This window comes from Trematomus bernacchii, unplaced genomic scaffold (genome assembly GCF_902827165.1).
Source record: "Trematomus bernacchii unplaced genomic scaffold, fTreBer1.1, whole genome shotgun sequence".
Classification (NCBI taxonomy): Eukaryota; Metazoa; Chordata; class Actinopteri; order Perciformes; family Nototheniidae; genus Trematomus; species Trematomus bernacchii.
Window position 1 is genome coordinate 4,860,224 of NW_022987662.1, and position 23,343 is coordinate 4,883,566.

Below are 23,343 nucleotides of genomic sequence, written 5' to 3' on the forward strand. Positions count from 1 at the left end.
TTTGTGTAATTTAATTTGGCAGTGATTTCCATTCTTGACTTGCCCTGTATGTTACTGTACGTTGAACTGATGTAATTTTCACTTGTGGTCAAATAAAACAAGCTTTAGGAGCAGAGGTGTCATTCATTGGCTTCTGCCCTCACTTTTCATGTAGCTGTTTAGCTTTACCATGAGCTAAACACACTTCCAAAAAAGGTTGAGGACTAGTTGAGGCATTTGGTTTCTTGTACAGAAGCAATAAAGAAACCGTGAAACAGGGTTGGACAAGAAAATCCAATCGTAGTGATCAAAAATCCGAAAATAGATAATATATAGCACGAGAAAACACAACATTGAAGCCCCATGAGAAGTATAATACTGTAATGAATCTAGTAGATACACACATCCAATATCCATATTGTCATAAAGCAGTCCGGCTGATTGATTTGCAACAGGTATAATAATACACCAAGAGTTATGAAAGGCATGGCTGCCACAGTACAAACAGCTGTCAATCTAAAAAGGCAGACATAGGGGATTGTTTTGTGCTTCATATTGCTACTTTGCCTAACCCTTTATTCAAATGATTCCAAATAACTAGCATTCACATGACATGTTCTTGTTCACTGTGGGTTGCATTGTCTCTTTGGATTGGACTGTAACTGATGTACCTGAAATCAAAGGAACTCTGTATCTCTGTAGCACTCTTTAAATCATTCACGTTTTTCTGAATCTTATCGGTGTGAAGATATCTAAATTAGGACTTGTTAGAAATGCTCATGTTGAAATGCTGTTGACTCTTGACTGTTTGTAAAGTTAACGTAGCTGATCGGTTGTAAAAATGTAGCTTCACTTTGTCACACGGGCATGGCATGTTGACTTTGCATGAAGGAGTCGGTTTGCTCGGAGAGGGAAGTGTTCGCTGCACAGTAACAGCAGCCTGTGACATTAGGCAAGCATCAAAGAATGCACTGCTTTACATCGAGCTCATTTTACATCAGCGGCTGAATGAAGCCGCTGATGTTTTCTGCTTTACATTTGACAAGCTTGTTCAGCTAAAAGGAACACTTCAGCGTTTAGTTAATGATGTTCTGTGGAAAAACACATTTCATTTCACTTCTCCGAAATGTAATTTCCTGAAGCCTCACGCAGGAGGTGATACTTTCTATTTCTATTACAAAGATTTCAAATATAATATCGTACCAGCTCTCTATAGATACGTTGTCTGGCTTAAGCCTTTTCTTAGTCATTTCTTTTATAGCCGCTTCTGTCAGTGAATCCAATAAGTATTTAGTTTGAATATTTGTGGACATTGAATGTAGAAGTTTTTATGTTTCATTTGATTTGTGGAGACATGCCAGAGAGCTGACCGTGCATAATGTACATACATACTCTCACACATGTAGCCTTGCAGCTGACAGATATTTATCACATGTTTAGCATCCCCCCTCCCATCTGTCAACCTTCACGTCCTGTCTCACTTCTCTTCCTCCTGTCGGTCTTACCCTGCCATGAATGGAGGGTCCGCTAGTCTCTTATTTTACAGTTTTTATCTGCACCTTTTGTTGTAATGTAATGGAAACAATTCAGAGAATGCCATCACTTTACTATAATGCTGCATTTAGAAGTTCTATTATGCTTTTGGGTTTTTTATCCTCTTTCCTGTAGTGTGAAGGAATTTCTCTCTCAGTTTCTTTACCTGAAAATTACCATTATATGTCTACTTATAAACATGGGAAAGACAATACTTATAACATCACGATATCCAAAATCTAAGAACATATGTATCACAATATCAATATTATATGGATATATTGCCCAGGTTAGCCTTTTAGCTGAAAATGTGTCTTTTACTGTGACCCATTATTTTTAGCTGCTCGTCAAACTCAGTTTCTCATCTGGATGACCATTAAAGTGTCTTTGAATCTCTTCCTACTGTTTTTCCTTAACCTAAGAGCCTTGTTCATAATGGGCTTTCGCTATGTGGAGTATTAAGTATGCCTTACCTAAACAACTGAAGAAACCTGAGCATGTTTTTCGCCTAGATCCCTATCTTTCAGTTGTGTCCTAACTTCCTTTATTTGTGTTTCTTCTCCAATAGGTAATAAACGTAAAGGCCTGCAGTGGGTAGTAGACGTGACCATAGCTTACCCCAAAGCGAGACCCATGGACATCCAGACCTGGATCTTTGGCTACAGACCTCCTACAATCACACATGTACACTACAGGTAAGAATACAAGTGATTCACTACATCCACCTGGTTTATTCTCATGAGAGGGAAACACCAGAACCATTTTTACTATGCAAAGGTTTTCTGCTGCCCACATGCAAATCAAGTGCGGCACATTACATCATGGAATAAGTGAAACCTAAGGTTGGTAGTCTTGTGACATTAAGAATGTGTTCATTTATTTCACTTTGAGCAGTTTTATATTGCAAAAGAAAACCTAAGGACAAAAGCAGTTTTATTTCTTCCGTCTTCCACATATTTCCTTACTTTCATTACAACTTCTAAATGTACAAAGACAATTAAGTCTTGGGAGGGCTTGAGAGAAAATAGGATAAGAATGAATTATGTTTGCTATGTAAAACAATATGACAGGTTCATTCATTGGATACCTGCACACAACACAACGTTGAAGGCAAAAAGAAGAAGTAGTAATGTCTTCTGTAACATAAATGTACTATATCTATCCACTCCTGTATTCTGGGGGAAAGTAACAAGTGCCTTTTGAGCACTTTTTTTTACAAGTGGCTGTTAAAATGCCAAACAAATATTCATCTGGACGCCTTCCCTGAAAATGTCCTGAAAGTCATGTGGAAAATTGTAGAGCAGATTAGGGTTTATTAAGCTTTAGAGTGCTCTGTGAGTCTCTGCAAAGGAAGGCCTTATCACTGGAAACTCCCGAAAGATATGCCAGTGATTGCTTCCTGAAACCCACACTGTCTCCAACATTCGGTAATAGGGAGTAGACTTTAGATGAGTATATTTATACCAGGTCATTATGGCTAGTGAACTCTGTGACAGTGATACAACGGTTGCCCTTTGCTCCTGTCCCTCCACATATTTATCTTTAAGAATGTACTATTTATTGCTGTCAAAGGAGAAATCAATATACCAGATAGACACGTCACAGGTTTGTAATAGAGAAGCCAGTCACTTGGGTTTGGTGCACAGACTTTGGGACTGTTCCTGTGACTCACTGCTGCAGCGTTTGAGGAGGGAGAGCTTGAAGTTCATCCACCCACTGATAACACAAGTTCACGTTCACTTTGCATTCCTACAGTAGTGAGTCAGCAGGACACTCCTGACATTAAAGGGTCCCCGTGGAGCGGTAGACCTTAAGTAGAGCTATGGCTCTGTGTTTGTTCTGATATACCCCTTTCACACCAACGGTGTTTCAGGGCCGGTTCGGTGCTGGTGCTTGAAAAGCACCGGGTTTTCCTGTTCACACCGCAGCGGAGCAGCGTCATAGCTCCGGAATCCGGTTCGTTTCGAGCACCAAAAAGTTGTCCGTCTAGAAGCAAGAACCGCATACGTCACGCTTACGTCGGAGGGGGGCGAGATTAACCTGAGCTAACAGTTAAGGCGAGTACGGCAAATAAAAGTTGTAACAAGCAGTAGTGCTGAGCAAAGTGACTAGAACGCAACCACACACTTGTTAAAAAAAACACACTTTATAAAGTCAGGCAACACTAACCAGGCTTCGTGTGATTCTGTTTACTTTGACCATCCGTTCGCTGTTATTGATCATTGTGGAGAGCAGGCAGACGTTTTGTTTGTTATTATAGCAGCTATCGGATGGAATCAATACATGGGCTGCACAGGTTGTCATGTCCGACTATCACAAGTAGAATCATAATGAAAAATACGTCGGTAAAAAGTGCCTGTAGAAAACTGCTTAGCAAGTAGTCAGTTTAGCTTCGGTTGCTATGCTAACATCACCCATGTTATACCAGAGAAACTTTCATAACAGCGTTGTGATGCCAAACAGCGTCAATTCAGACTGACACCAAACAGCGTCAATTCAGACTGACACACATTCACTTAAGGGGAACTGGGGATATGTATCAGCTGCTTGTGTGACAGTCAGACAGTGAATACTTTAGAGCCGTGTGAGCTAACCCGGAGCTAACGGGAGAATACACTCGTGGAAGAGCAGCCGGCCAGCACTGCAGCGGTCGGTAAATGCCGCTGAAACACATTAATAAACAATGAACCACGGCACTCTGGAGAAAAGTATAAGGTTGGAGAAGTCGTTATTTAATTTAATCTGGCTTCGTATGATTAAAAGCAACGCAGTCCCCGGCCCGTTGTTATTGTGAGGTGAGCTCCGGCGTTGGGGAGAAACTCAGCGACGTAAACTGTGACGTCATGACGCAGCAGCGGCAGCACCAGTCGGGCTCTGAGCGGTGTGAAAAGAGCCGGCGCTAAACCGAAGAACCGGTTCTGAACCAGAAAAGCTCTAGCACGGAGCTTGAACCGGAGTTGCGTTGGTGTGAAAGGGGCATTAGAGGGTCCTCGTTTTGACTCGGTTCCTGCTACGATACATTTAAAAACATTGTAGCAACATTTAGAGCTGAAATAATTGGTTGTTTAAAAGATTGACAGAAAATAATTCTGCAAGGATTTTGATAAGTGATTTTTTGATTGCTAATTTCTCATATTTGGTTATATAAAGCTATATATGTTTTTGGTTTGTTTGCAAAAGTGGAAATTAATGGCCATTTTACAGAGAAAGGAATTTATTGAAGAAGATTAAGCATTTAATTTGTTTAAAGCCAGTGTTTTTCAAGGTTTGACTGGTTTCCTTTATTTAATATAAGTTTGCGTATGTGCCAGATAAAACACAGAAATAAGTTTTTAGTTGCTAATAACGGATTGACATACTTATATCAACTATATTCCTGTATTCTACAGCTAAGAATAGCCCTGTTATTATGCAAAGATAATGTATTTGTCCTCTCCATATTGTCCCGCCGTCACCGCCCTCTGTTGCTAATCCACCCACTCGGGGGTATGATGAAGGTGGGCCAGGATTACATTTCTTTAGTCTCTTTCCAAGATGAAGGTGGCCCTCTCTGTATTGTCTTGTCGCGGTACATCATAAGGGACGTATCCAGACGTAAGCCGCAGTGATCAGGTACAAGTCATCTTGACCCCTTTTGGTTGTGTTTTGCCCCTGAACAACCTCCTCACAAAACGTAATGTGTGTGTTCACCTCACCAGGCAATGAAAGGGTAAAGTGAAACCTGATTTATGAAGCCTTGCTCTCTGGCTCCTCTCTGGGAGCTTCTCCGCCCACTTCTGCAAAAGCTAAGGACTCATTAAGTCTGTAATTAGACGGGCAGCGGATGCACCGGTCCCACCCCAACGCTGAGACCCTTTAATCAGCCATCGACACGATCAGATCCCCTCGCCTGGTCAGCAGCTCTGCAGGCTGGGGACACACAGCGAGTCCCCCCCCCCCCCCCCCCCTCCCCGACAGAGAGGAAGAAAAGCTGTTCATGTTCCAAGCGCGAAGACGAGGCTGATCAGACAGCAGTTAGGCCCATGCTGGTGCAGGTGCAGCGTCAACAAGAGGATTAAGATCAGGGGAACTCTGCTGGAGAATGTGCAATGTGATGCACTTTGGAAATGCAGATAGGAGAAGAGGTTACACAAGTTTTGCCCCAAGCATCACAAGAACCATTACTACAGAGACACTCGCAGAGCACATACATTTGGAAGACCAACAGTCCTTTTTTGGCAATGTTAACGGAAGTGGAAAACAGTTTTTTCCCCGTAATCAGAGTCGCTCCTTAATCAAATCTGTACTTCCTTGGCCCATGCGTCACCTTTCCACCAAGTTTCATGCAAATCATGCTAGTACTTTTTTTCTAATCCTCCTGACAAAAACAAAACTGAAAACATAATAATTGAATTTAATACTAAGACAAGTTAATGAATTTCGACCACTCCTGTGTTAAGGGAGTACAAATCTGGCTTTCTTTTGCTTCAGCAGACATTGTTACCTTTATCTTTGTCTTTTTTAACAACAAAAAAATCAAAAAAGGGATTTAATTTGGACAGGCGAGGTCAGGGATTTAGAGCTTTCCCCCCTGAAATCGGTGATTTCTACAAATAGGTCCCTTCACCAGAACAGCAGGTTGTTGTGAGCTGCATTAGATGGTGTGATTCTGTTTGATCGTGTGCAAATTGAACCAAATGAATTCCAATACTGGGGTCAAGATGTATTTCCCGAATGTGATAAGATCATTTCAAAGTGAGGTATATTTGGAGTCAGAAATCAAACTAAAAACCCACCCGGTGAAAGAAATGTGAATAGTACTCCGATATTTATGATCAAATTGTGTTATTTTGCATCAGGGATGTTATGGAAAACATGGTTCCTGTTGGCCGGGACAGCATCCAGAAAATAAGTTATTGTCATGATGTCCGTGCTGAGCTAAGAATGGGCATCAAAATCACGTCCTCTCCTCTTCTGATCAAATGGGGGATTCCCTCTCTAAGTGTGTTTTTAAAGTATATCATACCTCCGGGTCCCCTTAGATTGTTCTTAGACTATTATAATAACCTCAAGAGTTGATGGTGTTATCAGAAAACATGCAGAGAGGAGAATCCTCTGGCCTCACAGGCAGAGTAGGAGCTGTGAGAGTCAGCCGTTTGCTCATATCGGTGATTCAGCATGTTGAATCTGCAGCAGACCTGAGGCTGGAGCTCCAGGACCGGCTGTTCAGCTTCAGGAGGAAGACCGTTTCACAGGTTCACTTTAGCATGAAAATTGTTAGCTAGTTTTGTAGAGGGAAAGTAGGATGTGCTTCAACATGAGAGCCTCAGTTTAAGTTTTAACGAATGAGACATACCGGTACTCTCATTTGTTTATTTTTGCTTTCATCACAATGGAGACTTGATTTGTGTCGGAGCGCCAGGCACTCTAAGTCAATATACTGCCACTTTACTTCTTGGGGTTATATTATATTATTATGATTTTTATTTTATCATTTTTACTTAAATTATTATGTTTATATGATACATACCTTATTTTTCTTTTAATATTTTTAGTCCAACTTTCATGTTTCTATAAATATTAGATTTTATTTACCTTTTTTAATTGATCTGAAATGGAACAACTGTCATTTCCCCAGGACAAATAAACTGATGCTGATTTATTCTGATCACCTTCATCTTAAAACAATCTAATTTAGTATTTTGCTTGTTTTTTGGGGGGATTTGCTTGGCCTTTTGCTATTCTTTTTTTTTGTTTAAATATATAATATGTATATATATATAATACAGATATGGGACAAGTCATCTCCTCTCTTGCAGGCCCTGAGCGTACGTGTACATTAGCTGTTAGCTGGACGTCACATGTAACCTCGTGGTGTGTTCAAGTCCAACAGAAGACATGGGCCGTTTGATCGTCCTCTGAAGGTGTGTCATGGCCCTAAATCCTGCGTCCTCAGCCTGGCAGATGTTATGTGAGCTGACCTTGATAATAAACGGTCGCCCTCCTCCCGTGTTATCATTTTACGGGTCTGTATAGATTACTGCTGCGCGTGAGCCACAGATCCAAAAACATTCAGCTGACAATTAAGTCATATTGTCGATGAATCCACATACAGCACTTTTTTTTTTACCTCCCTTTTTTCTCTCTCTGCCTCCTCACCCCTCAGCCTCCCTCTCTCTCTCTCGCTGTGTCTCCTGCCCTCTCCCCATATAATCTCAGTCTTCCAGATTGCAGCATCATAAGCCCTCTGAATGGCAGATGGAGAGTCTGGTGGGTGTACAGGGGCCGGGTGAGGGCAGTAGTGGGAGTCGAATACGTTGATTTTTTTTTTTTCTTCTTTTAAATGCACCGTCTCCTCTCTTTTTTTGTGCTGCTGTGTGCGTTTCTGAAAGCTGCTGTTTGAACATTTCTGAAAGGTGACATGATTTATGGCGTCTGCGTGGTCATCACAGGGAGAGCTGCACACCTGGCTCTCTCTCAGACACTGAGGCACATTTTCTTTCTCCCAAAGCATTATTTAGAAGGTTGTAGTTACTGGGTGTAAATCAGAACCTGCATTTCCTTCTGTTCCTTCTTTCATTCACACATTTTGTTTAATGAGGTTCATTCAACGCCTAAACCAGGATCAATATCTCGTACACTCTTGTTTTACCTGCAAGTTTAATGAGTACCTTTGTGGTTAGAGGAAGTGTCTCGGGTTTATTAATGAGTAGGGTTTATTTATTTTTTACTAGGGTCTTCAGAGGACATTTGTTGACTTGGAAACACCTACACTAACAGAGGTCACCCCCCACCCATAAAACAAGATAGTGTCTTCAAGTCCTAATGGCCTAATTTGACTGAAATAAAAGCCTTAAGAAATCAATTTATATTACAAATGATTAACTTAGTATTATTATCATCTTAGTCTAACTTTTCTGCAAGAAATCTAATTTACAAGACTCAATTCCAGGAGTGTTGATCTCCTGATGTTTTGTATGAAAAATTGTCTAAAAGTTAACTGCAGAAGACATACTCTGGAGTGCAACAAGTAGTAATCGTACCTGAAAACCCAAGTGTGGTACTATTCTTTCTGGATATGAAACCATTATTAAAAGAATATTTGTATACCTGTATTTCAATCATTACATATTGGTTCTTTTGTTGCGTACAGTTTGCATTTGGGACGGAGTGTCCTACTTCACACTCAGTCTGACCTCAAACGTGCTCCCTCGTAAAAATAAACTGCATGGTAGTTGTGACATCAGAGACTCAATAAACTGGGTTGGGGTCACAGAGTCCATCTCCACCTGACGGAGGTCACATCGGACCGCTGCACTGATAAGAGGTCGATGCTCCAATGGAGGACAAAAGCACGTGTTGTCACTCGAGTTTAGATCTCGACCAAGGAAAAATGAAGTCCTTCACTCTGACTTTTTACAAAGTATCAACCATGAAACTGATTTCAACCAGCAGTTGGTCTGTTTACTTCTGCCATAAAAGCATTCATGCCTTTCCAAATTGTACCCAATTAAAATGCTTAAATCGTACTATTGTGAATACGTTTTAATTTAAACAGTTACTTACTGTATATCCCTTTGGCTGATCCCTTTTACTTTCGGTAAAGGAGTTTTTCGTGTCCAAATTGTTAAAGACTAAATTGAGCAATTAACAAACGGACTTCTATCCCTTAACTTTTTCTCTGATTGCTGATAAAAGTTTGCCATTTAGCAAGCAATTAGTGGTTTCGTTATGCAACACAAAATTAAATGAATACAAGGAGATCACCAGAGTATTCTTTCTGTAATTGTTGTTGCTGCTGGTCAAACTGACCCTCACACCACAGGAGGACTTTGAGAAAGACCTTTAAAGGCAGCAGTTTGGGATTTGGAGCTTTTTTGCACTTAGATGAGGACTCTTATCTTAACTAGAAAAAGACGGAGAGCAGCACAGGAGACTTTTCTTTTCTACCCAAGCCACACTGGCCGCTAATCTCTATATTCACCTTTTGCACCACTGTGCTCGATAACAGACCTCCCAGGACACCTCTTTGTTCCTAAAGAGAGATGTAGGGCCGTAGAGAGTCCCCTAACAATGACTGGTGGCTACTCTCCAAAGAGGACAGACTTTTCCTGCAAGAGTCCACATTTAATTGGCTTCCCAGGCCATTCAAAGGGGTACAAATATCTCAGGAGAAGAGATTTACAGAAGCTAAATGGCTAAAGGGTTTATAGCCTAAATGTGTCTATTCTTGTGATAATAAACACGTGGTCAATGTTTGTCATATAATCCAGAAAAAACAACCGCAAATGGCAGCAAGGATGTTCATCATCAGTTGGATGAAAGCAGTGGTGTTAGTAACTTAGTACATCTACTCAAGTAGTGTATTGATCCATTTTGATGTACTTTACTTGAGTATATCCATTTTGTTAATGACATGTTCTTCCAACCCATTACAATTCAGAGGTTAACAGTATACTTATACTTCACTACATTGATGTTTAACATTTGGTTACTTAATTAAGCAGCATACAAAGTCATTAAAACTAGCTGCACCTTTACCAGCTTTGATAACACTTTAATGCATAAATACTTATAATCAAAACATATCATATATATTATTCTGAAATGGGCCAATCTGCATGATGAGTACTTTTTGAACTTTAAATATATTTTTATGCTAATACTTTTGTACTTTTACTTGAGTAACATTTGGATTCCAGGACTTTAACTTGTAACAGAGTATTCCTACAACTGGTACTTTTACTTAAATACAAGATCAGACCTCTGGACGTATCTCTGATGTTCAGGCGTATGGACAGAGGAAGCTGCAGCTGTCTGTCTGTCTGAGCGCCAGAGTGTCGGGTTAACATGCAGGCTGCTGCCAAGTGGGTGAGGGTGGAAATGAGAGCGTTGCCGTGGCACCATGCCAACACATCACCACCACTACCACCTCTACTGTAACGTGCCACTGCATCTACTGGCTCAACACATACCTCCATACTCTTGTTTCTTTTTACTCTGCATAATATAAAGTTTCAATTTGTTACACTACTGTCAACAAAATCCCAGCATATCTTTGAGGGTAACGACACACCGATCGATCAAAGCCCGTTTGATTTCTATGTGCTGAAACTGGACCGCTGATGTTTCGTTACAACCTGTTACACGTCAGCACCTTAAAGCACCAGCTCTCCAAGGTATCCACACATGCTGAAAAATGTACTACTCAGCGTAAAAAGTATTTTAAGTGTACTTTAAGTAATAAAGTATCTGCTGCTTCAATGTAAAGGTAAACTTCTACCTCTTCTCAAAGGTGATTATGCAGAGAAAGTTGCATGATACTGAAATACGATAAGCTTAACGTTAACAGCTGTAATGTCACAGCAAAAGCTATTGAATTCAAAAGAAATTGGCAACATTTAAAAAAGCAATGATTGTTTCAGTGTTTCAAAATACCAAGCCAGGCAGCTGCTTAAAGTGGACCTATCATGCTATATTTGAATAATATAGTGTAGGACCATACCTATATAAGGCATATTTATACTTTTTTTTTTTCAAAATACCAAACAGATCATGCATTTTAGCCATGCCTCATTTTGCTCAATTTGACCATTTCTAGCTCTGGTCAGATTCTGTGAGAACAGCACCATCTAGAGGCCTGGCATATGTACTACAGCGTCTCCAGCGCTTTCGAACGGCAATGGCCGTGGCTGTCTCCTCCTGATTGGTGGAGTTGGCCCAATAGCCGTAGCGCCACCGTCCTGACGTCAGGACAGTGTTCAAATCTGGATCAGTTTTTATCAGATCCGTTGCAGCCCCTTTTTTAGAGATTTGGGTATGGAGGAAAATAGAGAGGGTTGTGTTTTCTGACACTTGGTGAGTTCCCTGGAACACCGGGGACACATATTCATGTATAAAAGACGTACAAAAGTGCATTTTGCATGATAGGTCCCCTTTAAATGTGGACTCCGGTGATTTCAGGGCAGGAAATAAACCCTGTGAACTTCAAGATGCTGTTGAGTTTTGGCTGTGTGAAGTTTGACATTGTGACATTTGTTCTCCAAACAAACCTGGCTGTTAACCAATGACACAGGAAGATACTGCATGCTATCTCAGCATGTCTATATGCTGTAGACCCAAATGAGCAGCGCCTCCTCCAACCTCAGCTGGAAACCAAAGATCCTGATTCCTCCATGAATATTTCAGCTGCATGAAAGCGTTGTGGCCTCCACCTGCTCCCCGAGTCACTAAATGCTTCTGATAAGTGACCGAAGCCCGGCAGGATTACACGGCTATCGGTTTACATTTAAGAGTCGAGGAGAGGGCCCCTGGCAGGCGTCCTCTCTGCAGCAGGTGTGAAACGCTCTGTTGGCTTGCATGGGTTAGATTTAATCATTCATACATTTACTATTTAATGACCACAACACCGCCGTCACCAATCACTTCTCAGGAAAAATGCACTGTTACAAGTGAAGTCATATGCGTAAGATTGACGGAGGAATGTACTGTGGGGGACAAAAACTAAATGTATTTTAACAACCTGAGAAAAGACCAACCTAAATAATCAATATCATTGTAAGTGTACACTATATTTAGAATATTTTCAATCATTTTCCTTGCCGTCAGACATCCATTTAAACAAATAAACTGATGAAGTTAACTATGCTCTTTTCAACATCATCATACCGTAGCATCGTCTTTTTCCATAGCTGAAATAAAGAACACAACACGCCAAATCTACGATTAAATCCACCAAACGCCATTGAAGAAAACTGTATTTTACCTCGGAGAAAACGGGGGTTTTTTGCCCACCGCCGCCTCAGTTGGTTAGTTTTTTTGCCTTTGCTGTCTGACGTCAAATAATATATTCTGTAATAATCTATTTCTCTAAACTCTATACTGACTTTGCTTTAATAAGTCTTACAACCCCACTTTAAAAACAAAAAAAATAACTCCCTTTTAATGGGAACTTCATGTGCAGCCAATAAGAAATTAGCATTCATCGCCACAGCAGTTACAGGAAAACTGCTTTATGTTCTTGTGGTACTTGATTTCACTTTGCTTGTATTGCTATTGTCTGTCTACATAGTATTCTATCAGTCTTACGATGAGGGGGCATTGATTTGACTGTTATTCTCAGCCTTATTCTGAATGTGCTAGTGACTAAAGGTAACATCATAGACACCTGATATCGGCTGAGGCTGTAGGGGAATCATTGTGAAATCAATCTCTTTATCCTAAAATCAACAGGTCAGGTGGCCACAGCAGCTTACCTCCATTTTAAAGAAACCACTACTACTACAGACAGTGGTAGATTTTAGTCAGTGGGCGGTGGTGGCGAAGTCCATAGGGACTTGGCTTGGCAACTGGAAGGTCAGCAGTTCAAGTCCCGGGAAGACCAAGTGCCAAGAGGTGTCCCTGAGCAAGGCACCGTTCCCTACACTGCTCCCCGGGCGCCGTACATAATGGCAGCCCACTGCTCCTAACACTAGGATGGGTCAAATGCAGAGAAACCGTTTTGTTACATAGTACCTGTACTACGCAATGACAATAAGTTGAATCTTTTTTTATGTTGGATTTAACAGGAGTTTATGATGCTGCAAGGGACATAAAAGTTTCTCCACTGAAACAGGACCTTGTTGTGCCTCGCCACAGAGCGACGCCCACACAGTGAACCTGCCGGATAATGAGTAGAGAGTCCGTGGATAAATGTACCAAACAAACACAAGTCACTGCTGAACCCTCAGCTCCTGGCCTTACTTTATGTTCAACTTCTAAATATACTACGTTATGTCATAACATTACATTTGTCATGTGGACACTACGTTTGGAAATGTTTTTGATTTAACATTTAATTACATGTATCAGCACAGCAATCAACTCTTTTTACATTATGAATGAACATTTTCTGGATGAATCATTTTGTCTCTAAAATGTCAGAATTATTATTATAATTTATATATTATAATGTCCATAATTAAATAAGACTAATACAAAAAAAAAAATCCTAACATTTCAGGAAAGATTGTTTGACAGTTTTCGGAAAAAGTGACATGATGAACATTTAATTGATTTAGTCGCTCATTATTTCTGAAATCAGACATTTCTGCTTGATTTTATGCTGCTAATTATCAGAATAAAAGCACTTTCTGAGCAAAAATCACATATTTCACAAATGATCCAGACTCAAGCAACACTTCAAAACAATCACCCCTGTTGGAGAACTTCCTATTTTTAAAAACCTATTTCAACTCAGGGTATTATGGCTTATGAAGTCATGTTTTCTCACCCACAACAGAGGGGACAAAGAGCGGGTGTCTTTGTCCTTAAACTGGATTTAAACCACAAGACATCCTCCTGACAGTGCTGCTGTCTTTTCCTTAAATTGCTTTTTTAGTACATTTATGCCTTCAGGAAATCCATACCGTATCACTTATTACTTCCCTCTTACAGAAGCTCTCCTCGTACGCACATGTGTACTTCTACGAAGGACAATACCCAGTCGGGAATATTGAGCAAATGTTAAGTGCAGGAAACGCTGGTCTGAGGGAGGACACGGTAACCTCTGTCTGAAGGTGAGCAGAGTGTTTTCAGCGCAGCCTGCTGGGGACCCCTTCTGGTCACACTCCTCACCAGCACTCTTTTTACAGCGGCCCTGCACGGCTTATTACAACCTTTAAAAAAAAAAAAAGGTGTTTGTTATGTGTGGAAGGAGGTAGTCTGAGAATTAAAGGAGCTAGTGGAGATTGACAACTAGATGTTAGTTTGGCTAATGAATAAAGATGAAACAATTAGTCAGTTTTGACATTAAATAGATTGGCATCGAAGGTTTTAAGTCAAGATTTCTCTGACAGCAGACTGATTTTCTTAGGAGGCAGAAACATTTAGACCTTTTTTGAGCGTGCACAAACAGCGAGTGACAGACGCGTGAGCTTAATCCATGATCAGATTATATTGTCTTTATCAGGGTATAGCAAGTAAACAGAACCACATATTCATCCTACTTTAGCACAGTTATGCGTTTGGTTTGAAAGGCTTTTTGTAAATATTCTTAGTGGTTTGAAGTGTCTTCCCATTATCGTTTCTGAATTGTTTTATTAGGGGATGTGTCATGCTTTTTTTTCTCAACATTTGACTTTTCAAACTAAATATTCTGTGAAAGTAAGAATTCACCATGGGCAGTTTTACTGTTTGCTGAAATTCTTTGGTTTATCTAAAAACTTAACAGTATAATATCTATATATTTAAATAATCATTACTCACAGCCAACTAATCACTCCCTGTCCCCCACACAGATGAAAGAGTTTTCCATGGTTGGCAGAATCTAATAGTGCTGCCTCTCTAAGTCTTGGTGGCAACATTGATTTGTACTTTTTCAGTGTCTCCTCCCACACACTTGTTACCAAAGCATTTTGTGGAGCTCCAGGACGTGTGTGTCTCCTGTCAGGCTCCTCTCAGCACTCCTGTCTCTCTCTCTGATGAGGCGGCCGGTTAATGAATCCCCAAAACAAGCTGCAGCTACAGCAGCACACACACTGTAATAGACTCCGGTCTGACAGACGTCTGCGCTCAGGGACCACAGCTTCCACGATCGATGCAGAGCGTTTGTGCTGAGAGAGACTTCAGTGATCCTTTTCTGAGTTTCATCTCACCCCCTGTCTGCCTGTCTCTTCCTTCTCCTGCAGGATGTACCCAATAAAAGAGGTTCCTGTGGAGGCAGAGGCCCTGACTGACTGGCTGTATCAGAGGTTTGTGGAGAAGGAAGAGCTGCTGAACCACTTCTACGCCAAAGGTCTGTTTCTCCGTCCTTCAGTATAAACATATATGAAATATACTAGATATATACTGCAACATGTTTTTCAAAAGCGTATTTTATGAACACATATTTGTCCGAGCTGTACTCCTCTGAGTGGGCGTTTCCCTTAGCAACGTTTGACTGACAGTTGAGGGCCACTGTTGCTAGGAGACAGACTGTCAACTTCCGTGATACAGCACTGGCATCATATTATGCCTCCTACTTACACCATTAGGAATTTAGAAACCCTCATTTACAACATTTAGCAGGATCCATCCATTTGACACTACTTTGTACTCAACTCAGCTTGTTGTAGGTGGATAAGTGGAAGCTCTAACAGATGTAATTACACTTTTAAAGGCTTCTTTGTTTTTGTTTTCTAATCATAGGGATACTTTGCCTGTACCCTAACCTGTGGTTTTGAATGAGGGTTATTGAAAAAATATATAGGATTCCCTTCATGCATGGCCAAGACATCTATCTGCAGGAAACCTGATTATTACTACCCAAAATATGGAAAACAATGTTTCTTGTCACATTTTCTTGTATGCATGTGTTGACTGCAAATGATGAGTCAGTCAAAACTCACTGGAACAAGTAGTCCTGAAATCTTAGTCCTCAATACCTGGCATGTTCACATCATATTGTTGAGCTAAAAATAAATTAAAGGGGCCCTATTGTGATTTTTTTTGGGGTGTTCCATTTCCTGTAGTGTGTTGTACACGTTTCTGTGCTTGGAAATGGTATGCAAAAAGTTCCATGATGATTTCAGTTTGACCCAAAAATCACAACATCTTGGTTTAAATCTTTTGAAAAATAAAAAGAAGCACAAAAGTGACTGGTCTGTATTTCTGTCCTCCACAGGATCATTCCCCCCTCAAGACGGACAGAAGGAGGTGGCGTCCCGGCCGATGATCCTCGACCCCGTGTGGCTGTGCTTTGTCCAGTCGATTGCGTTCGCCTCGGGCTACGCGTGGTACAGCGTCCTCCAGTACCTCTACTGCTGTTTATTTTGAGCGCGCTGATGAGGCGAGAGTCTTTATTGGACCACTGGAAGAGCCTCAGGATCAGTTGGTGTGTGGCCCAGCGTCACACATGCCCCCTACGATGGATGAATGTACATTTACAACAGTGGAGAGACTTAATAGCAAAACAAAAAAAACATATGAGGAACACACAGAAAACAAATACAATAAGGAACTGGTCACAGGCATAGTTAACTTGCACACAAACCTAAAACCACACACTCGCTCCAACGGCCTAGCAGAATAATCTCTCGCACTCGTCACGACTCACATTTTGATGTTTACACGTCCTCATACATGTAGACGCTCACACTGACATAACTTTGTATTGGAAGTGAACGAAAAATGAGGCTCAGGACTCCTCCGGAGGACGCTCTGGACCGAACTCTCTCTTCCCCTCTAGGCTTTAGCCGTTGTAGTTTTACAGAGTATAAAGTATGTATGAACGTGTGTGTGTGTGTGTGTGATTGGATGTATGTGACTAGAAGCATAATGTCTGCCCTTAATCTTCTTCCTGGCGAGAGTTGATGAAGCCCACTGGACCTCTCTTTCAGCCCGCTGACACCTTCCAGAGCGAGCGGCTGTGGACGCTGAGGCTGCCGCTCCTCTGGCTTCATTGCACTAAGGATCCATACTGCCCTAACTGCTCCCTGTCCCAGGATAAATGTTCCTGCGTGGTAGCTGTCAATGTTTTTGTTTTATTCCCCGAACCTGCATATCTCCAAAAAACGGCCATTGTATTTTGTTGTTGATGTCTTTTTGTTGACTTTTTGTTTTCCTGTTTGTCGCCTGTCTATCGAGGCAGTATTGTGAGAAAAGGGGGATAATGTTTACACTGGCAGCCCTGCTGAGAGCCTAAGTGGAAACGGCGGCTATGATGCGGCGCTTGTTTTAGGGATCGTTTCTGTGTCAGACGTTAAAGGGAGGAAGAGGAGACAGTGCCGTAGTGCTCATTTTATTGCAAAGCAGAAAAAAAGGTTGGCACGCAGGGCAAGAAATTGCAGTCTGATCAACTAAAAAGTAACTCCCTCTTTGTGGATTCCCTTCTGCTTTCCGACATGCATACACACACATGCACACACAGCCATGTGCAGCTACACACAGCAGAGTATCCTTGAAGGATCATCTCAGCGAGCCAGACTGAGAAGGCAGAGACTCTTATCCCCCATTGGACTACATAGTTTTACAAATATTTAAGCCATATGCTTAGTGTCGTCGGGTGGGGAAAAGACATGGGGGAAAAAATATGATTTTTATAGAAAGCTACCCTAATGTTCAGCATTCTAAAATAGAGATTTTGGCTTACAGAACTATAGGTGTCATTACTGTACATTTACAGCATAACCTGCCTAAGTGAGTGTGTGTGGTTGTCTTTTCCCCCCCTCTTTTGATATATATGAATCATGTCGTGTTGCTCTGTGACGTCAGAGTGCGGCGGCGAGTGGTCGAATTAGATTTCATTTGAAATTACATGAAACTGTCGTCCTCATGTCATGGTATGTTTAAATCTTGTACATAACAAATGTGAGGAAGAGTTTTAATTGTTGGAAATGACGGCAGCGTTTCTTTCTCTCTTTTGGTCCGTGATTATTTCAGAGAAGTTTTGTTTAAAATATCATGAATGTTTTTTAAAAAAAGAAAGCGAGGAATTTCCCTTCACTTCTCAGTGTTAACCTTTTTTCTTTGTTTTTATTTAATTTGAAAAATGTTGACCTGGAAGTTGTTTGTGTGCTTCAGACATTAGAGCTACTGCCGTGTGCTGGCTGACACAACGTTTGCACAGCGACACATGGGCCCACTTTCAAATTTGTACCATTGTACATTTCAAATCAGGATTTAGTGGGAAAACCTCGACTATCAAGCCTTACCTGATGTCCAGGTAGACCACAATCCTAGATAATGCTGTTTCCTCACACTCCCTTGTGACAAACATTTGCAAAAAAAAAAAAAGTGATGTCGAGCTATAACTTGGAGTGGAGAAGGGATCACTCTTCACTTGTGAGGGAAACTCTGGCAGGGCCTGCAATGACGCAGCTTTTCTCTCGAATGTACCGGTTTAAAGTTGATTTTATGTAATTGCTTAGCCTGCTTCGATTAGGAAAATGATGGTGGAGCAGCAATTATTGTTGTCAAAAACGAATGCATAAATGGTGCATTTGAGTATTTTACTGCCCTCCCTGTGTGCCACTGTTGCTAGAAACTGTGAGTGAAATGCAAAAAAAGGGCTACCTGACCCGGTAGGTAACACGTTTAAATCAGGCTGGTGATGTGATTCATTCGCGGCCCTTTCAGATTCCCCTCCAGTGTGAGAGTGACTTGAAGCTTCACCCTTTTTCCTATTTTTTGTCTCCAGCTTTTTATTTTATTTTATTTTTGTATTATCTGACCATGTTTCCAAAGAAGGCAGGGAAATAATGTTTTTCCTTGATGTGGTTTTAGGAAATAAACACAATAGGGATTTAAACAAATTATTCTAGAGCTGTCTGTAATTTACCATTTTGTACTTCTCCTTTAATTCCTAGCTACACAGCCATTTTACAACACAAAAGACTTGTGCTGGAATAAAACATCATAAAGATCCTAACAGTGTAAGGTTTTTCTTTTGACACGTTTTATTCCATATAACATTAACAGTGTTGTATCACAGTAAATGTTAAAGTGTTATTCCTTTGCTGTTCGGTTCCTCCACAGCCACAGCTTTTCATTTACGAACACCCTGGACCTAAAGAAATAATTAGTTTGACGTTTTGGGAACTCTGCTTATTTATCTTTACTGATTAAACATTTAATTATACAAATATTTCAGACATGTGCTTTGCATAATGCTACAGAAAAACTAGAATATGAATTTGAAAAAGTACATTTAACCACATTTGTTTGTATTTAAGAGTCTTAATATATTCCTGAAACTCAAATACAAATCCACTGAAATATGGTCAATTTATTTGAATTAAAATGTACCATATACAATCAATACATTTACAATGAATTCAATGTTATATTTATTATGATCAAATCACATAATGAAAAGTTAACACTCAATGTTGATATAAGTATTTTTGGATAATTATTGAAGGGATATATTTTGTCTAAAATGCTAGCTTTATATTTAACAAACAGGGAGTCGTAGCAATCATCCCATAACTTGAGCTCTGCAAGAAACCAATGAGTATGTTCCTTTAATATCAAACTCTCCAGCGATTCTTCTTGTAGGAATTACAAAGGGAAAAATAACTTGTCACTTTAAATAATCTCAAATGTCAACGTTAAAATGTTCTCTTTCAGTTACAAGCTGAGGACGGTCTCCAGGTAACTAGAGCCTGTGTTTGCTCCGTCCTGGGCTTGTTGTTTAACTGTAGTGTCGCTCACCAGCTGTTGAAAGTCTGGTTTACATTACAGAGCTCTGATTTCAGACGTGACGCTTGGTGTCTGTGGGAACTCTCAGCGAAAGACTGCAGAGCTCTCCTGACTGTCACTGCTGCATGATCCACCACAACGAGGTTATCAGCGTTTCCTGTAAGGACCAAGCCCACTGCACATATGTGTGTGACTTCCTGGAGAAATTATCAATGTGGAGGTGTGGTCAGATATTGGACCAAGGGGGCCATGAGAGAAATAAAAAGGTTTTAATGAAGCAGCATTCAGTAAAGGGAGTGAAAAATACATTATTGACAGCAGTTTAAGTAACACAAGTGAAGTCCTTCTTTGTACTGTCATTGAGTAATACACCATATAGTATTTGTCATCACCTGCATTCATATGTGAGGAGCGTTTTTGTTGTTGTAGATGTGGAGTTCTTTCATGCTTTGTGTTCATAAAACATATCTGTAGAGTACTCACTATAAATGTAGTTAAAGCTAGATAGGGCACATGTTCAAAGGGCCCTATAATGCACATTTTCAGGTTAATTTTTGTATTTTGTGTCTACTGTGACATGTTTCCATGCTTTAATGTTCAAAAAGGTGTTAATTTGTTCATACTGCCTGTGATGCAGCACCTTATTTCACCCTCTGTCTGAAACCAGAGCCCAGTCTGCTCTGATTGGTTAGCTTGCAGACTCTGTTGTGATTGGTCAACCGTTTAGAGATGTCCCCAACATTGACTATCACGTGGTAGCGCTACATAGAGATCTCAATATGTTACGGAAGCAAACCAAGGAGTCCAATGGAGGCGTTTCCAACTCCCTCTGGAGGGAACTTTGGGATTTCAGCTTTTGCAGACCATTTACATGCACAAAAGCCACAACACACCAAAAGAAAGGGAAAACCCCAAACGCATAAAAGGGCCTCTTTAACAATGCAACAATAACCTTTGTGTTTCAAGTGTCTTAAAGAAAAGGGGATTTCTGCACACATCCACGTCCTTTTGGATGCTTGCCCGAGTCATTCACGGAATATCCTGGAAAAGTTTCTTTGAGACGGTCAAGTTGCATTACATCAGCCATTTACATTTCAAAAGCATCTGGAGTCATGTGTGGAGGGTCTGCAGGAAGGCCTCACGCTCCGGGCAGCTGAGGGTGAAAAACAGCGGGAAGTGATCTGGAAAATGGGATTACATTTGCACGAAGCTTCACCTACCAAAGGGCCAACAGTCAGGATCCACGGTGGCTGTTGCTCAGCGTGGTGCACAAATCCAGAAGCAGTAACATCACCATGCACTGAGGCTCCTCAGTACAGCTCCTCCTGAGGTCATCCACATTACACAGACAAATTAGTCTCCAGAGGGACTTTTGTGTCCGCTGCAGAGGCTCGGACACCTGCAATGAACTATTTCACGGGCAGCGCTCTCCAAGGTCTTCAGTGTCACGCTTCGAGGCCTGCTTCCTCGTGAAAGCAGTGGTGAATGGTGGAGGCAGCGTCCCTCGAGTCAGCGAGCACTAAAACATCCAGCTGTGGAGAGAACAGAAGGAGCCGAATGTCACTGCAGCAGCCGCCGGTGTGTCTCCTGATGACAGACGGAAGGACCCTCAGTGTTGTTAGGATCAAATGCTCCTCATGCAAATACATATTGTGTCAACAATTCCCATATGTCATTATTGTGTGTCCCAGGAGAGCAACAGTGAATTATGATGTAAAGGGAAACTTTAATACGAATGCAGGAAAGTAGATTATTGATCATCAGGGTTTTACAAAACATACAGAACATTTGTCCAAAATGGGGTCACGCTGATAAATTCAGTTTCGTTCTATGAGTTTTCTGCCTCCACCCCATTACAATGGAGGTGAACAGAATTTGGTGTGTGGTGCTCAAAGCATTGCATTTTTTCCAGAATCAAAGTCGGTCTGGAATATGGAAAAACTGCTGGCCTCATTTTCATGAAACTTGGTGGAATGGTAAAGCATAGGCCGAGGAAGAACCCATTACATTTATCAGCAGATCTGAATCATAGGGCAGTATTGGTGCAGCCCCACTTGGTGCACTTGTTTACAAAAAATGGGGAGAAACCACGATGGACTGCCATAGGGTGGCTTTAAGATGAAGAAACGCAAAGCTTTGCCATATAGGCTACCCTTATTTTTTGTATAGGAAAACTTTCAGCTTGCTTTTTCTGAAAATGCCAACCTTTCCTTTGATATAACTAGTATTACCTTAATTCAGTATCACAACAGTGGTGTCCTAACATACAGACCTGAGGCATATACTAAAAGGGAGTCTTTGTATGTGTCCTTGAACACAAGGACACATGACTTTGACTTAAACTGCATCCAAAAGAGAAAAGGAGTCAGAGATGGCATGAGCACCATAAGCCTCCTGTATCCCCTCACAGCATCACAGTGACCCCAGCGGGGGTGAGGAGGTTAGCCTGTGATGTAGCTGTCTGTCGCTCCCTCTCAACTCCTGGCCTTTAACAGTGACGTGAGAGCGCCCGCCCTCAGGCACCTGACTGTCTCTGTTGTTTTTAGCTGTCAGTTTTCCGCTCTACCCCCCCCCTCCTCCCTCCTCTGTTCCTGGCTGATGTCCAAACTCCTCCAGCTCTTTGTAGGAGTGACCTTTGCAGAGGCAGGCCGACAGACAGCCCGGCTCTGCTCTCTGGGTGGTGTCAGTGTGTGGTACTGGCAGCAGAGAGCAGGAAGAGGCTGAGAGGATCATTTGAACACAACTGTTACTGAGGCTTCCCCGCTGAGGGAGATTTTACTGACAGAAAAACTGTGTTTATTTCAGGCACCAATCAGACAACAAAGACCGCCTGTAATAAAAGATAATCTTATATCTTTCATATGTAGGATTAAAGCATCTATAATTGAAGCATGCCAAAACTAAATGAAATTCTGCTTTTTAATTATGTGTCAGGGAATCAGAAATGTAATAAAAATGTGGACGATATACTAGGCCTACAGCCAAAACCAGCTGGATTAAACTTGATCTCAGCGTGTATAACTAAATATGATCCTTATGTATTTGGAACATAGAGATATATTTGATTAACTGTAATCCTTGTGTAACCACGAAAAGTCCAATACCTCAGAGATAAACACTGCAAAGAACAGACAAAGTTATGAATGAATGTCTGGGTGTTAACACAACTTCTGTAATCTGTCAAAATACATATTTTATATGTCTAAATAGGCAGCATAAAGAAAATAAACGTAATAGTTGAATTGGGTAGTGGTGTGGAACTAACAATTATTATCAAAATCAAATGAACTGTCATTTTTTGTATAACCCTTCTAGTTTGTAGAATTGTCAACAATGTGTGGGAAGTACCCCTCTCCCAAGCACAAGGTTATGTTTTGTAATTGCTTTTAAAAATGTGACACTCAATCTATAAAAAAACAATAATCATTGGTATAGACATCTGTTAATATTAATATAACTTACATACATAGGAACATCTTTGATCTGACTGTGAGTTTTTGGCGCCACCCTGCGGAAAGTTGAACCTCTCATTTACCCGCTCTACTCTCGCGGGTTTCAGGCGCTTAGCAGCCTCACAACTTGTATCTGCCTTTTGACCAATCAACTGTCACTGTGCGGAGAGAGCAGACCAATCACGATCGAGTATTTGGGCACCGATTTAAACGGCGAGCAAACGCTTCCTGTTTTGTTGAC

At 41.0% G+C, this 23,343-nt stretch overlaps 1 protein-coding gene across 1 annotated transcript in view; it reads left to right on the top strand.

Moving 5' to 3' along the window:
• lpgat1 (lysophosphatidylglycerol acyltransferase 1) overlaps positions 1-18,879 on the top strand; it is a 50,635-nt gene extending 31,756 nt beyond the window's left edge. Inside the window, exons 6-8 of the mRNA XM_034135596.1 lie at positions 2,081-2,207; positions 15,159-15,265; positions 16,133-18,879. Of these exons, the coding sequence (XP_033991487.1) occupies positions 2,081-2,207; positions 15,159-15,265; positions 16,133-16,284 (386 nt within the window). The 3' untranslated portion in view covers positions 16,285-18,879. The remainder of the gene's footprint in view (positions 1-2,080; positions 2,208-15,158; positions 15,266-16,132) is intronic.
• The last annotated feature ends 4,464 nt before the right edge of the window (positions 18,880-23,343 follow it).